The sequence below is a fragment of the Nematolebias whitei genome, chromosome 13, assembly GCF_014905685.2.
Source record: "Nematolebias whitei isolate Nwh7 chromosome 13, NemWhi1, whole genome shotgun sequence".
Classification (NCBI taxonomy): domain Eukaryota; kingdom Metazoa; phylum Chordata; class Actinopteri; order Cyprinodontiformes; family Rivulidae; genus Nematolebias; species Nematolebias whitei.
Genome location: NC_056510.1, coordinates 1951724 through 1965088, shown reverse-complemented (window position 1 = coordinate 1965088; position 13365 = coordinate 1951724). Strand labels below are relative to the sequence as shown.

At 48.0% G+C, this 13365-nt stretch overlaps 1 protein-coding gene across 1 annotated transcript; it reads left to right on the top strand.

Moving 5' to 3' along the window:
- Window positions 1-612: 612 nt before the first annotated feature.
- On the top strand, window positions 613-3722 carry etv5a (ETS variant transcription factor 5a; the record flags this gene model as incomplete). Its single annotated transcript, XM_037686753.1, is given in 8 exon segments — window positions 613-724; window positions 794-973; window positions 1041-1324; window positions 2199-2261; window positions 2380-2448; window positions 2535-2704; window positions 2785-2886; window positions 2979-3722. Coding segments are annotated over 8 exon segments (1193 nt in total), but the record flags the coding sequence as incomplete, so codon positions are not given.
- Window positions 3723-13365: the final 9643 nt, after the last annotated feature.

The window sequence follows — 13365 nt, the reverse complement described above, 5'->3', positions numbered from 1 at the left end:
TGTATATATGTATATATATATATATATATGTGTATATACCCTAACCTTAGACCCGCCTGCTGCAGACTTCAGTCAGCGGGGCATGGCACGGTGACGTGCACCTTCACCTTCTTTACATCGTGGCCTGGGGATTGGTAATCCACCAGGGAGGAAGCAACTCCTAATCTCTTAATCTGTGCGTGTTGAGCACTCACGGGGGAGCTCGCTGCTTGGATCCATCGGCCCATTACTGGTTTATTCAGCCCCCCCTGCTTTGTGCTCCTGGATCGAGTTTCCACGCAGCCATTATGTGGCGCCCTGGAAACTGCAGTGTCTAATGGTTACAGCGCTCCAGAACCTGCCATTAGATTAACGCCACTCTGATTCATGGCTGTTGCTGTTGGCGAGCCCTAATGGGAATCAACCGATGGCTGATGGGTCTGTGTGTGCGTGGCGGGGTGGTGGGGTGGTGGGGCGGCAGCAGGAGATGTTTCCAGAGCCGGGGCGGAGGGTAAACAGCAGCTAAGTGCCTGTGTCCGTCGGGGGAATCTGATAAGTGCTGCACTTCTCTTTATGCCTTCAGTTTGCTGTAATCTGGAGTTAATCTGATGCGTCTGTTGTCTCCTCCTGCAGTGATGTTTCATGGCCCGCCCCCGACAAAGATCAAAAGAGAGTCGCCCCGCTCGAGGTCGTCCTGCGGCCTGGACGGGAGTCTTTACGGAGAGAAGTGCCTCTACAGCTACAGGTGAGCCGCGACAGGTCCATCAGCTGCTTCTGTGTTCGTTCTCTAACAGCCCCCCGTCTCCGCCCGCAGTGCCCCCGACAGCACGTCCACGCCCCCCTCCACGCCTGTCTCCCCCACCCAGAGCCCCCCTCCACGCCACCACAGAGCCAGTCAGAGCTCGCAGCTGGACTCGCAGCAGCAGGCGCCCCCCTTCACCGTGCCCTGCGCCCCCGCCTGTCAGGATGCCAGCAGCTTCACACCTGAGCACAGGTGAGTCTCTGTCCTTCAGCTCAGCGTCTCAGTAAGCACCTTTTCTAACGGACCCCTCCCTTTTTAGGTTCCAGAGGCAGATGTCGGAACCGTGTCTACCTCTGCCCCCCACCGAGAATCAGATCCGACCCCATTTCTTGGCCCCCAGCAGCAGCCGACCCCTGTACCAGCGTCAGATGTCAGAGCCACTGGGGGCCAGCCCTCCTCAGGGTTTCAAGCAGGAACTCATGGACCCACGATACAGCGAGCAGGGGGTCCCCGCCATGGGCCCCCCCGCAGGTCCTCCACGTCGCGCTGCTTTCCAAGCCATGGCCGTCAAACAAGAACCCCCCGACTTCTGCTTTGACTCCGGTGAGTCGGGCGGTTTCTGTGCACGGAGAGTGGGCGCAGGAATGTCGAGGCATGTTTGCTCTTGGTGCTCGCACACGCCTGTGAGTTCTGACACGCAGCAGCGACCCGGACCTGCAGCTGCTGGTGCTGCCAAGTCCAGAACATCATCCCTGTACGTTGATGTGGGTCCTGAAAGAGGACTTTAATCCAGACCTTCCTGGAATGTATCTAGGCCACTGGGCCACCTTCAGATCAGAGTGTTGAACAGGTTCTGCTCACTCCAACAGAACCAGGGTCCAAACAGAGCCCGTCCTCCTCAGAGAGCCTGGGCCAACCAGAGTGGCTGTCTGCACCGAGTGTGACCCGAAGTTCTGCTGCCACAACCCAGAACTGGTTTCTCTCTCAGATGATTCAGGTTTTGCTGTTTGAGTTGTGGCCGCGCGGTGATGTAACAGAAAATCCTCTTAGCTTCTTACGGCCTTTAAATCCCGACGTCATCGGGACCTCCTGACTCTGGGCCGGAGCAGGAGAACTGCAGCACCTCACCGAGTCACTTCCGTCACATATCAGGTTTTATCTGAGATGAATGAACCGGGACGTGATGGGGGGTCGGACCAAGAGGTCCAGTTCTGACAGAACCTGTGTAATTATGAATCTGGATTTAGACTAGATCTGCTAGTTGGACAAGAAGAAGACCGGTTCAGCCTCACTGACAGTTCAAACCTTTTATGGGCAGCTGTGGTTCAGTGGTTAGAGCAGTCGTCCTCCAATGGGAGAGTCGGGGGTTCGATTCCAGCTGCAGTCACACATTGAAGTGTCCCTGGGCAAAACACTGAACCCTCGCTGTCTGATGTGTGAGTGTTTAAACAGCTGCACTTTTCTCTCGTGTCTGCAGACGTGTCGAGCAGCCAGCCGTCGTTCGGCGGAGTGGGGAGCTTCTACCAGAACAACCAGGAAGGTGAGTTGAGGTCTGCTGCTGGTTCTGTGTGGCCCAGTTATGATCCAGATCCAGAACTGTTCCCAGATCCTCTGTTTGGACCTGCAGCCCCCTCTTCATCTCTGTGCTCTCATGTCAGGTTACTCCTTCGACAAAGACCCTCAGGTGTACTTCGATGATACGTGTGTGGTCCCTGAGCGACTCGAAGGTGAGCTGAAGGAGGACACCGCTTCACCGTGCGCTCCGAGCGCACTCTGACTCCTGCGCCTCCTTCTGCTCTCCCTCTCCTTTCAGGTAAAATCAAGCAGGAACCTGTGGGTTATCGAGACGGGCCTCCCTACCAGCGCCGGGGCTCCCTTCAGCTCTGGCAGTTCTTGGTCACGCTGCTGGACGACCCGGCCAACGGACACTTCATTGCCTGGACCGGGCGCGGCATGGAGTTCAAACTGATCGAACCTGAGGAGGTCGGTTCTGCTTCACGAGCGTTGTCCAGCGGCCGCAGTGCGTGCACGTGCTCGTTCATGGAGTTGTGTTTGTGTGTCAGGTGGCTCGTCGCTGGGGCGTTCAGAAGAACCGACCGGCCATGAACTACGACAAGCTGAGCCGCTCCCTGCGCTACTACTACGAGAAGGGCATCATGCAGAAGGTACCAAACCCAAAGGGTGACCACAGAACTCTGAAGGTCCTCGTGCTCTTCTCGGGGTCTTGATGTGGTCCACGTTGTGTTTCCTTCCCCAGGTGGCAGGTGAGCGGTACGTCTACAAGTTTGTGTGCGATCCCGAGGCTTTGTTCTCCATGGCCTTCCCCGACAGTCTGAGGCCCAGTCTGAAGGCCGACCCGGACCTGTCGGGCCTGGACGACGACACGGTGCCCCTCACGCACTACGACCTGCTGGAGGCCGGGGAGCCGTGCACGGCAGCTCTGCCCTTCCACAACAGCTTCTGCTACTAGGCAGGCAGCAGGGGAGGCGTCTGCTCCTTCTTGGTTCCCCCATCCTGGTCCTGGAGAACCCTCTGAAAACCCGATCCTCTCGTGGATCAGAGACGAACCTGCACCCCCCACCCCCACCCCCCCGCTGCGTGGAGGGGCTCCGTAACTGGACTCTGCTGGTCCAAAGCGAGGGCTGTTGCCACGGAGACCAAACAAACGAGGTCACAGGTGGACTGAGAGGACCCCGTTTGGACGAGCATCATTAGACCTGGTCTTTCTGGGGTTTTGGACGACCCTGTTTTCACCGTGAAACAAAAAAGGGCTTTAATTTCCACAAAGACGGACCAAGGACTGTCGGAACCGCCGATCCGACGTTTTCTGTACATAAGCTGTTTGTCGACACTTCCTGCTTCGGCTGCTGTCGTGTAAATGTTCTGTGATCCGGTCCTCTGAGACCCTGTGAGACCCCCCACCAGGATTCTGTTCTGAACGTTGGTCCAGTCCAGCGCAGCTCCACGGTCCAGTCCCACGACGCTTCGCTGGCTTTTCTAAAACAACAACTTTGTTCTGATGTGTTCGTGTTGAGGTCCGGACGAACCCGACTCGGTTTTTATTCAGATCTTCAAACGTCTCAGCTGGTGGTTCTGGTTCTGTCCTGATGGCTCGTCTCCGGTCGGACAGTGAGATGTTCTGCTTCTTGATGTGTTTCAGAGAGCAACAAGGGCTGCTTCAGCGCTGCACTCAGGGCCCGGCACCGTGTGGTTCTGAGGGTCCGGACCCGCTCCAATAAAACCTTCACCTCCAACCGCTCCGTCTTTTCTTTAGAACACACCGACTGCTTCACCTGCAGAAACAACACAACAGAGCAAACGGACCGGGTCACAAGGAAGACGTGGGTACCATGGGTCAGAACTGAGTGTCCCAGATAGTCCAGAGGACATTTGACTGATCAGAGACAAATGATTTAAAATATATTCAAAGTAAAAACTGAGACTAAATTCATTAGAGTCGTGACAATTTGTGAACGGATCCACGACCTGAAGTCAGCAGGTCTCCTCAGGAAGACCGGTCCAAATGTGAGGACCGTAGTAGGACATGATGTCTCACCTTCTGTAGTCTCCAGGGATCCGGTCCACAGGAGAGGACCGTAGTCGGACATCACGTGTCACCACAGGTCAGGGTTCTAACCATCGGTCCGACAGGTAACTCCTTCAGTGCTCTCAGGTGTTCTGCTGAGAACGTCCTGCTCCAGGTCTTAATGATGGACCCAAGACAAGGACCTGGGACTTTTTTATTTGAGATGCTTTTTAAAACACAGTCTCACCGCCCCGCTGTATATAATCAATCACACACACACAGTCAGCTGACCGGCTGACCTTCATGGTTCTGACCCACAGGCCCGTCTGCTCCTGCTGCAGTTCTGGGTAAATCATCCTCGTTGGCGCTGAGGGAACCTGGTTTCCTGTTAGACCATCACACCTAAACCCAGAACCAGAATATTTAGTGACCACGACGAGACTCGGGTTCTTTTAGAACCAGAGGTCTGCAACAGGCGGCTCCCGGGCCACATGCGGCCCTTTGTTCCCTCTGCAGGACCGTCATGGAGCCGTCACCACATCTTACATTTAGATCCATGACTCCAGTCAAAAAGGCTACTTCGAGTTTTTCTGACCATTTTGAGGCGAATTGTAAAATAAAGACAAAATTATACAAATCAGGAAAATATTAAATCTGATGTTTGATGAAAAATTAAACTTTTTTAAATATCTGAAGAAAAACAGAATGGAGATTTTTGTTCATGTCACAAAATATGACAGTTAGACGTTTAATAAAAATACAGCAAAAAAATAAAGTCTTCAACTTAAAAATACATTTAATTATATTTAAACATCCAAAAATCTGACTTATTATTTATACGTTTTATATAAATAAATTGAATTAATAATTTATTACAATACTGTTGTGTGTTTTATTACTACAAAGAACTTGTTTAAATAAAGGACTAAATTTACACGAAACGGTCTCATCTTTGTCCAACATGGACAATAAATAAACAGCATAACCAGGTCTTTTACTTCATAATGTTCCAAAGTATAGTTTTGTGTATATTGTATGTAAGTAGCAGCTGGGGTAGTGCAGTGGTTGGGGCTGCAGGGTTCGAGCCCGGGTTGGTTCAGGAAGGTCATGTGATGTGAAAACAACAGCCGAATCTTTGAAACGAGTTTGATCGCTGCCGGAGGAAGCAGCTGAAGGAACATCAACATCTAGGATTTACATTTGTTCTTGTCAGAGAAGTTCTGCTCAAAGGTTCTGGATGTTTTGTTACTAAGAAGCCCAAGCCACTCTCATCTCTGCCCATGAACCATATGTTTGGGTTGACGGAGAAGGACACCTCCTGAGCTCGGTGGACTGGCCTGAACTGATGAGGGTATAAAAGCGAGCGGTTAGCGCAGCTCGAGCTTGGTCTTCATGTACTTTATGTTCTGTAACTGTCCTGAACATCTGACCTTGCAATTAAAATGCCGGTTAAAAATCTTCTGCCGTCGAATGGTTCTTTAGGGGAAACGACACAAGCGAGTGTTTTTCTCCAAGAATTGTCCCGGTCATGGAGGGGAAGTGGAACTACCGTCCATCCGTGCATGTTGTGAAGATGATAACTTAATATGTGAAGTACGGACTTCCATTTTGATGCGAGGCTGCGTCTAGAAGTAAGAAAGGTCCCTTTCCAATTGAATTGGTGTGTGTGTGAGTGTGAGACCACCCACCACCACTATCATTTCTAGTTTTTATATAGTTTCTTCAAATGATTGGGGTGACCAAATATGAATCTGCAGTGGTCAAGGCCACCGTCACCCCCCAGCTGAAGTTCTACACATGGATTGGAGACACCTGTGGTGGCTCTGGCCATTTTAAGAAAAAGAACTCACAGTTTTTGAACGAGTTCAAAATAAAGCAACAAAAATCCAAGCCTCTCCAATTCAAACAAGGAAGCTGAGAATCTCTGTGAACGTGAGACATCCTAGATACTCTCACAAACGATGTCCAGCAGTCTGAGCCCAGGGAGGTACTGGCTTCAGATCTTCTGCACATCCAGGGTAAGTGGTGTAAATCAGGGATAGCACAGATTCAACATGGCTGCATGCGTCCCTCTGGTGCTTTGACTCCATCAACCTGCAGACTCAGAAACGAGCGAGGCCTCTCCATTGCTGTGGCGTGATGTGAGTCTGTGGGGACGCCCAGAACGGAGAGGCTGTTTTATTTTTCATCCAGGGGTTTAACTGAGACTGTACTGTTGTCCTCACCAGAGCTGCACCAGTGGTGTGCTTCAGTCTGTCATGGCTCGCTGTTCAAGAACCTCATCAGAAGAGACCAGCCGTCCATGAACTGTTTGAACGTAGAGGCTGAGGACCATGGAAGCATGTTGTGGTCTGTAGGTACAGCAGTTTCAGAAGGATCAATAAACGTCTTCTTTTTAAAGTCCAGAAGAAAAGTTTTTATTTTATTTATCCTTTATTTATACAGGAAGTCTCACTGAGTCACAAGAACTCATTTTCAAGAGAGACCTGTTCTTTTTTTGGGAGCAGATGGTGGGGGTTGAGTGCCTTGCTCAGGGGCCAGAGTGGGGCAAATGAGGGTGAAGGCAGGTGTGGGTGTTTCACATTTTCCACCCACATTTGGATGCTGACGGTACTGGGAGTTGAACCTGTGGCTTTCTGATTACAGGCCCATCTTCTCTAACCTCTTCACCACCACTCCCCAAAGACCCAACTTCAGAAAAGGATGAAGATAATGGATGATGGATGGATGGATGGATGGCCACATAGATGGATGGATGGATGAATGCATGAATGGATGGATGGATGATGGATGGATGATGGACAGATGCATGGATGTATGTATGTTTGTATGAATAAATGAATCATGGATGAATGAATGGATGGACAGATGGATGAATGGATGGATGGATAGATGGATGATGGATGATGGATGGATAATGGATGGATGTATGGATGTATGTATGTATGTATGGATGGATGGATGATGGACAGATGCATGGATGGATGAATGGACGGACAGATGGACGAATGGATGTATGGATGAATGGATGAAAGGATGGATGATGGATGGATAATGTATGTATGTATGTATGTATGGATGGATGGATGGATGATGGACAGATGCATGGATGGATGGATGTATGGATGAATGAATGAATGCACGGATGGATGAATGGACGGACAGATGGACGAATGGATGGATGGTACATGGATGGATGGATGGATTATGAATGTATGTATGAATGAATGGATGGATGGTACATGGATAATGGATGTATGTATGTATGTATGGATGGATGGATGATGGACAGATGCATGGATGGATGTATGGATGTATGAATGAATGAATGCATGGATGGATGAATGGATGAAAGGATGGATGATGGATGATGTATGTATGTATGTATGTATGTATGAATGAATGGATGGATGGATGGTACATGGATGGATGGATGGATGAATGAATGCATGGATGGATGGATGAATGGTTGGATGGGTTGTTGGATGTTGGCTAGCTCTGGTGGCCTTCTTAATTTGGACTGACTTCAAACAGAAATCAGTGGTACACCTAAAGACCATCTACAAGTTTTATGAGAACACTTCCGGTGGTTCATGAAATTGTCTGTTTACGGAGAAGATACGGAGAAGATGGTTTGACCAAAAATAACTCCAGAGATGTTTTGAATCTTCATGTTCAGGATATGGATGGATGTGCGTTCTGGTGGCTTCCCCTGGAGAAGGTGACAGTGGGATCAACAGGTTTGGGGTAACCTGACGGTGGCCCTGGTATGCCTCAATCTGGTGTGGACCTGATCCACATCGCTGGCTCCTCCTAGACTGAGCACCTCCAGCAGCTGGTGGTGAACTGGTGTGAATGTTTCCAAATCATTCAGCTCCACTTTTCTTCTTTACGATTTTCAGCAGCAGTAGAGCTTGTTAGCAAAATGCACTTACTGTAAATAAAACACGTGCACGGTCTTTGATGCAACATATACACACAGACATATATTTATTAACCTAATCAAAAATTAACATAATAATAATTTTATTATTATATTTAAAAAAACATTGCGCAGCTGCAAAGTAGTTTACAAGGAAATAAAAGAAATTAGCAACAAAAAAGAGGGAAAACTCGACTGAAAACAGGCCGTGGCGCTTGCGCAGTAATGGATAAATCTAAAAAGGTTGAATTCGTCCAGAGGACCTGAGACAACCTTGTTAGAAACACTGAAAACAATTATTTTGCACAAATTAAGTATTGAATAAAATTTTACATGTAACATTTCATATGTGCTGAATTCTCAAGTTTTCTCTGAAGGCACTGAGGGATCGTGGAATGGGTAACAACTAAATCACTTCCATGACGCTGAAGTTTAATCATCAAGTAAGTAGAGAAGTTTAGTTATCCAGGAGAGACTCCGAGTAAAGCATCTGTTCCTCCAGATCCAGAATAGCTAGTTGAGGTGGTTAGACATCTGGTCAGAATGCTTCCTAGACACCTCCCCAGGAAGGTATTCCAGGCATGTCTAGCAGTGAGATGACCCTGGGGAAGACCCAGAACATGCTGGAGAGCCTGTCTTTCGGCTGGCCATGGAACACCTTGTAGTCCTTCCAGAAGAGCTGAAACAGATGGCTGTACATCCCTGACCAAGCTGCTGCCCCCAGACCTGACTCCAGAACAAGTGGAAGTAAAATGGATAAATGGAGAATGATCTTGGGTATGAGCTTTTGGAATATGGAGTGGATAGAAAGCTATTCTGATAAAACTACACCACAAAGAGAAATACTGAAAGAGATTATAAATCAGTCCTTGAGTGCCCATTTAAAGTGAAATAATGAAGCAAATGTAACACAAACAGAAGACAAGTGACAGCCCTGATGGGAGTCCAACCTGCATCGACAACATGCCTAACTTTGTGCCGAGAATGAAAACAGATCTTCAGTGGTTATATGTGTACCAGATTGCTTGTAAAAGTGGCCCAACACTCCTGAAGCACCTCCCACAAAGTCTGGTACACTTAGAGCCAGCCCTCCTTTTGTAACCCAGACAAAACCCACAATGCTTCTCCTGAATCAATGCTTTGACAATTAGTCTTCTTGGGATTGCTGAGACTTGTGATCCCTCAAAAGTTGGAACACACTCTTTGGTCCCTCATTTAAAAATGGGGCCGTCACCATCCACATGGACTCACCACCGGCGGAAAGGACTGTCAAGGTCAGGTGCTGTGGACGCCAGGTGGCAAGCGAGGGAGGGTTCCTGGTCATGTTGTTTCCTGACAGCATAGACAGTTATAGGGATGTGGAATGTCACCTCAATGGTGGGTAAGAAACAGAAGGTTGTGTGTGAGGTTGAGCAATATGAATTAGACATAGTTGGGCTCACCTCTACACACAGCTTGGACTCTAGAACCATCTTATGGAGAAGGGCTAGACTATCTCCTACTCCAGAGTTTTCTAGGGAGAGAAGCGTTGGGTGGGTGTGGGGAAACTCACAAGCCCCCAACTGAATGCCCCAGGGTTGGAGTTGTCCCTGGTGGCCGAGAGTTGCGTCTCTGCAGTTTCAGGTTGCAGGAGAGAATGTTCAGACTGTTGTTTGTGCTTTTGCACCAAACATCAGTTTAGATTGCCCAGCCTTTCTGGAATATCTTGATGGTGTCCTGGAAGGTGTGCCATGGAGATTCCTTTGTTTTATTGGGTGACTTCAATGTCCATACAGGCTATGGCAGTCATCTAGAAGAGGGGGATTTGGAAGAAACAACATCCCTGATCTGAACTTGAATGGCTATCGCTTATTTGACTTCTGTGCTATGCATGGGTTGTCTGTAACAAACAGAATGTTCAAGCATTGAGTGATTCATAAGCATATTGGATACTAGGCCACCTTAGTCCAAAAGTCAATGACTGATTTTGTAATAGTGGCATCAAACCTGCAGACCTATGTCTTGGACACTCGGGGGAAGAGAGAGGCAGACCTGTCAACTAATCACCACCTGGTGTTGAATTGGATCTGGTGGCAGGGAAGGAAGCTAGACAGACCTGGTAAACCCTAATGCATGGTGAGGAGCGCCATCATCTGGGAATAGCTTGGTGTAGAGTCGTTGTCTTTCCGCATCGAAAGGAGTCAGCTGAGATGGTTTGGGCATCTGATCAGTTTGCCTCCTGGACACTTTCTTTTAAAGGTTTTTCAGGCACGTCCCACTGGTAGGAGGCCCCGGGAAGACCAAGAACTTTCTGGAGAGATTGTGTGTCTTCTCTGGCCTGGGAATGCCTTGGGGTCGCCCAGGACGAGCTGGAAGGTGTTGGTAGGGAGAGAGATGTCTGGGTTTTTCTCCTGGACTTGTTGCCTCTGTGACTCAACTGGATAAGTGGTAGAAAATGGAGATGAACCACCACCCCAATCTGCTACTGCACTTGCTCCACAGGTGTTATCAAAGTTCCCCATGCAACATTAAAAAGATGCACCATCAGTGATAGCCCCACAATATCCAGAGACTTCTGTATCTTGGGACAAATCTTGGCCACACCTGCCACCCAGCCACCAAGGAGCTTTTAAACTACCTCTGCAGCCTCTGCCACAGTAATGACCTCACTAAGCCCAAGTCCCTCAGAATCTGCCTCTTCAAAGATGGACATGGTGAGAAGATTTAGAAGACCCTCACAATGTCCCTTCCATCATCTAACTATATTCTCAGTTTGGATAGGCAGTCACGCAAAGTACTGCCTGGAAAGGAACCCTCCTTGACTTCAAAGTAGTCAAACAGTTTATCAGTGTCCTTCAGGCCACAAGTATACTGTAATCTGTCTTTTTATGATAGATTGTCCAGTTTCCAAGTAGTGGCCCCGAGGCTTTGGAACGCTCTCCCTCTGTCACTGCGCTGCTCAGATTCCATTGACTCTTTCAAAAATGATCTTAAGACTTATTTATTCAGACTGGCTTTTATTTAAATTTTGTTTACTTTTACTTTGTGAAGCACTTTGTGATGTCATTGTCTGTGAAAGGTGCTATATAAATAAAGATTACTTACTTACTTATGATGATTTGGGAGTTATGTCTTTGTCTTCTCTGAGTGTCCTTTCAGTCTACGCTGTTCCAGGACTCATCTCACTGAGGATAAGTACTCTCTGACTTCAGCAGCATCTTCACAAGGTCTGCAGCTTTGCTTTAGGGCTGATACACAAAGTTTACGCCTAAATGTGTTCATCTCAGGAACTCAGAACTTTTCTCCTTCCTGAGCGGTATGGTGGTGTGACATTCTCATGGTGTTTGTACCTATGAATAACTGTTTGAACAGAAGGAAACTTCAGATATCTGGAACTTGGACCTAAGGATGAACCAAAGCTGTGCAGGTCAACCATTCTCTTCATAATGTCTTGGCTGATTTTTCCATGATGCCACAGAAAGAAGCAGTGCTTTTAAAGTGAGTCCACAGGCGTGCCTACAATTAACTTAAAAAAATGTTGACTAACCAATCAGAAGCTTTCAATGTCATGACATCACCAACTGAGGTTTCCCCCCCAAAAAAACTACTTTTCATTGTTTGTGCATTTATCAAGTAAACATATTTATTGTGCGAGGAGCTCTTTGTGTGAAATAAAAATGATCCCAAGCTCTGAAAGTCTTTACATTCCAGGCTGTACAGAGGGGGTGAACATTTTGCACTCTTCTGTACCTATGATGGATGAGACATTGTGCCTTGAGTTGTCTCAAAAGACTCGTGACAGAAAATCTGTTGAATATTTTGTGCTGTCAGCGTGTTAATTTGTGAGGTGAGACAGCAGAATGTGTTGGCAGCAGCATGTCCTCACTCAGTGTGGCGGCAAACAGACCGCATGGCAACAAGAACCAACTGCAGAACTTCTACTCTAAAACCTTTAATGCAGAACTGAAAGTATCTTTACTGTTACTGCACACACGCACGCTGGGGTCTGGACTGAAACTGAACTGTAAGTAAAGTGAAATGTTCTTGGTGCAACATATTCAGGTGGTAGAAGTTACACTGCAGAAGAACGGAGGTTTTTATGTTTTCTTGTCCAAGGCAGAGCAGAGAGACGGATCCTGGAGCGTGGAGCGAGACGTTTAATCCACCACCAGGGGCAAAGTGTGGCTTCTCCTCTCACCGACACCTCCTTCAGCCTCTGAGCGGCAGGGAGGAGCACATCTTCATCAGCTGTTTCCGTTACTGAGGAACCGTGGTACTTCAGGCTGCCTGGACCATGTAGAAGACACTGGATAATTGTCCCTCACTTGGTACTTTGTCTGGCCTGAGTAAGTTCAAGTGACTTCTTGAGATCCATGTGCTCCTTGTTGCTCCTGTTTCTCTGAACGACCTGTTTCTGGAACCAACTCGTGATTCTCCTCAGCAAGCTCCTCGTGCCCTCCTGTGCTCTTCTACTGGATCTGCCACCTACAACCACAACATTAGGGTTCATCTCTACTCCCTACCAATCCTTGAGGTCTCCCCTGCCGTCCCCTCTTGCATTACATCGCTCACCTGGTCACCTTGGTCTGCTCTGCCTTCCTGGAGTCACCTGGTCAACCAACAGAAACCACAACTTCTCCCTGTGTTCCAGCTTCCACCTCACTTTTGTAATGGGCTTCCATGTCAAAATCCAAGATAGCCCCCCCCACCCCCATATGTGTATATATATATACATATATATATACACATATGTATAAATGTGTGTGTATATAAAACCGAAATAGCATTAAGGCCCATCAGTGAAAGTGATCTTTTAAAGGGAACCATGAAGTGAGTGCTCTGAACGTGCTGCAGCAGGTTGTATCCTCATGTTGCTGCTGAAACGCTCCGTCCCTCGGACTCTGCACAGCGTTCTGACAAATCATTGCAATGAGAATGGACAGTCATTAAAAACAAGTGGACAGTTGGACACTAAGGGATGAGGGGGGAGGGGGGGACACAAACAACAGATGGGATGTAAGAGCGACTGCAGCCTGTCATATTTTATCTAATAAACTGTCAAAGTTTACCGGTTTGAACACAGATGAGGTAATTCATGTGATAAGTTCTTTTTGTGGATCCTAAAACATCCATTTTTAAATGTTCTTTACTGGTTTTGGGATAAAAACATTAATCCCCCGCCCCCGCACTCCCACCTAAACACCACCACTTCCTGCC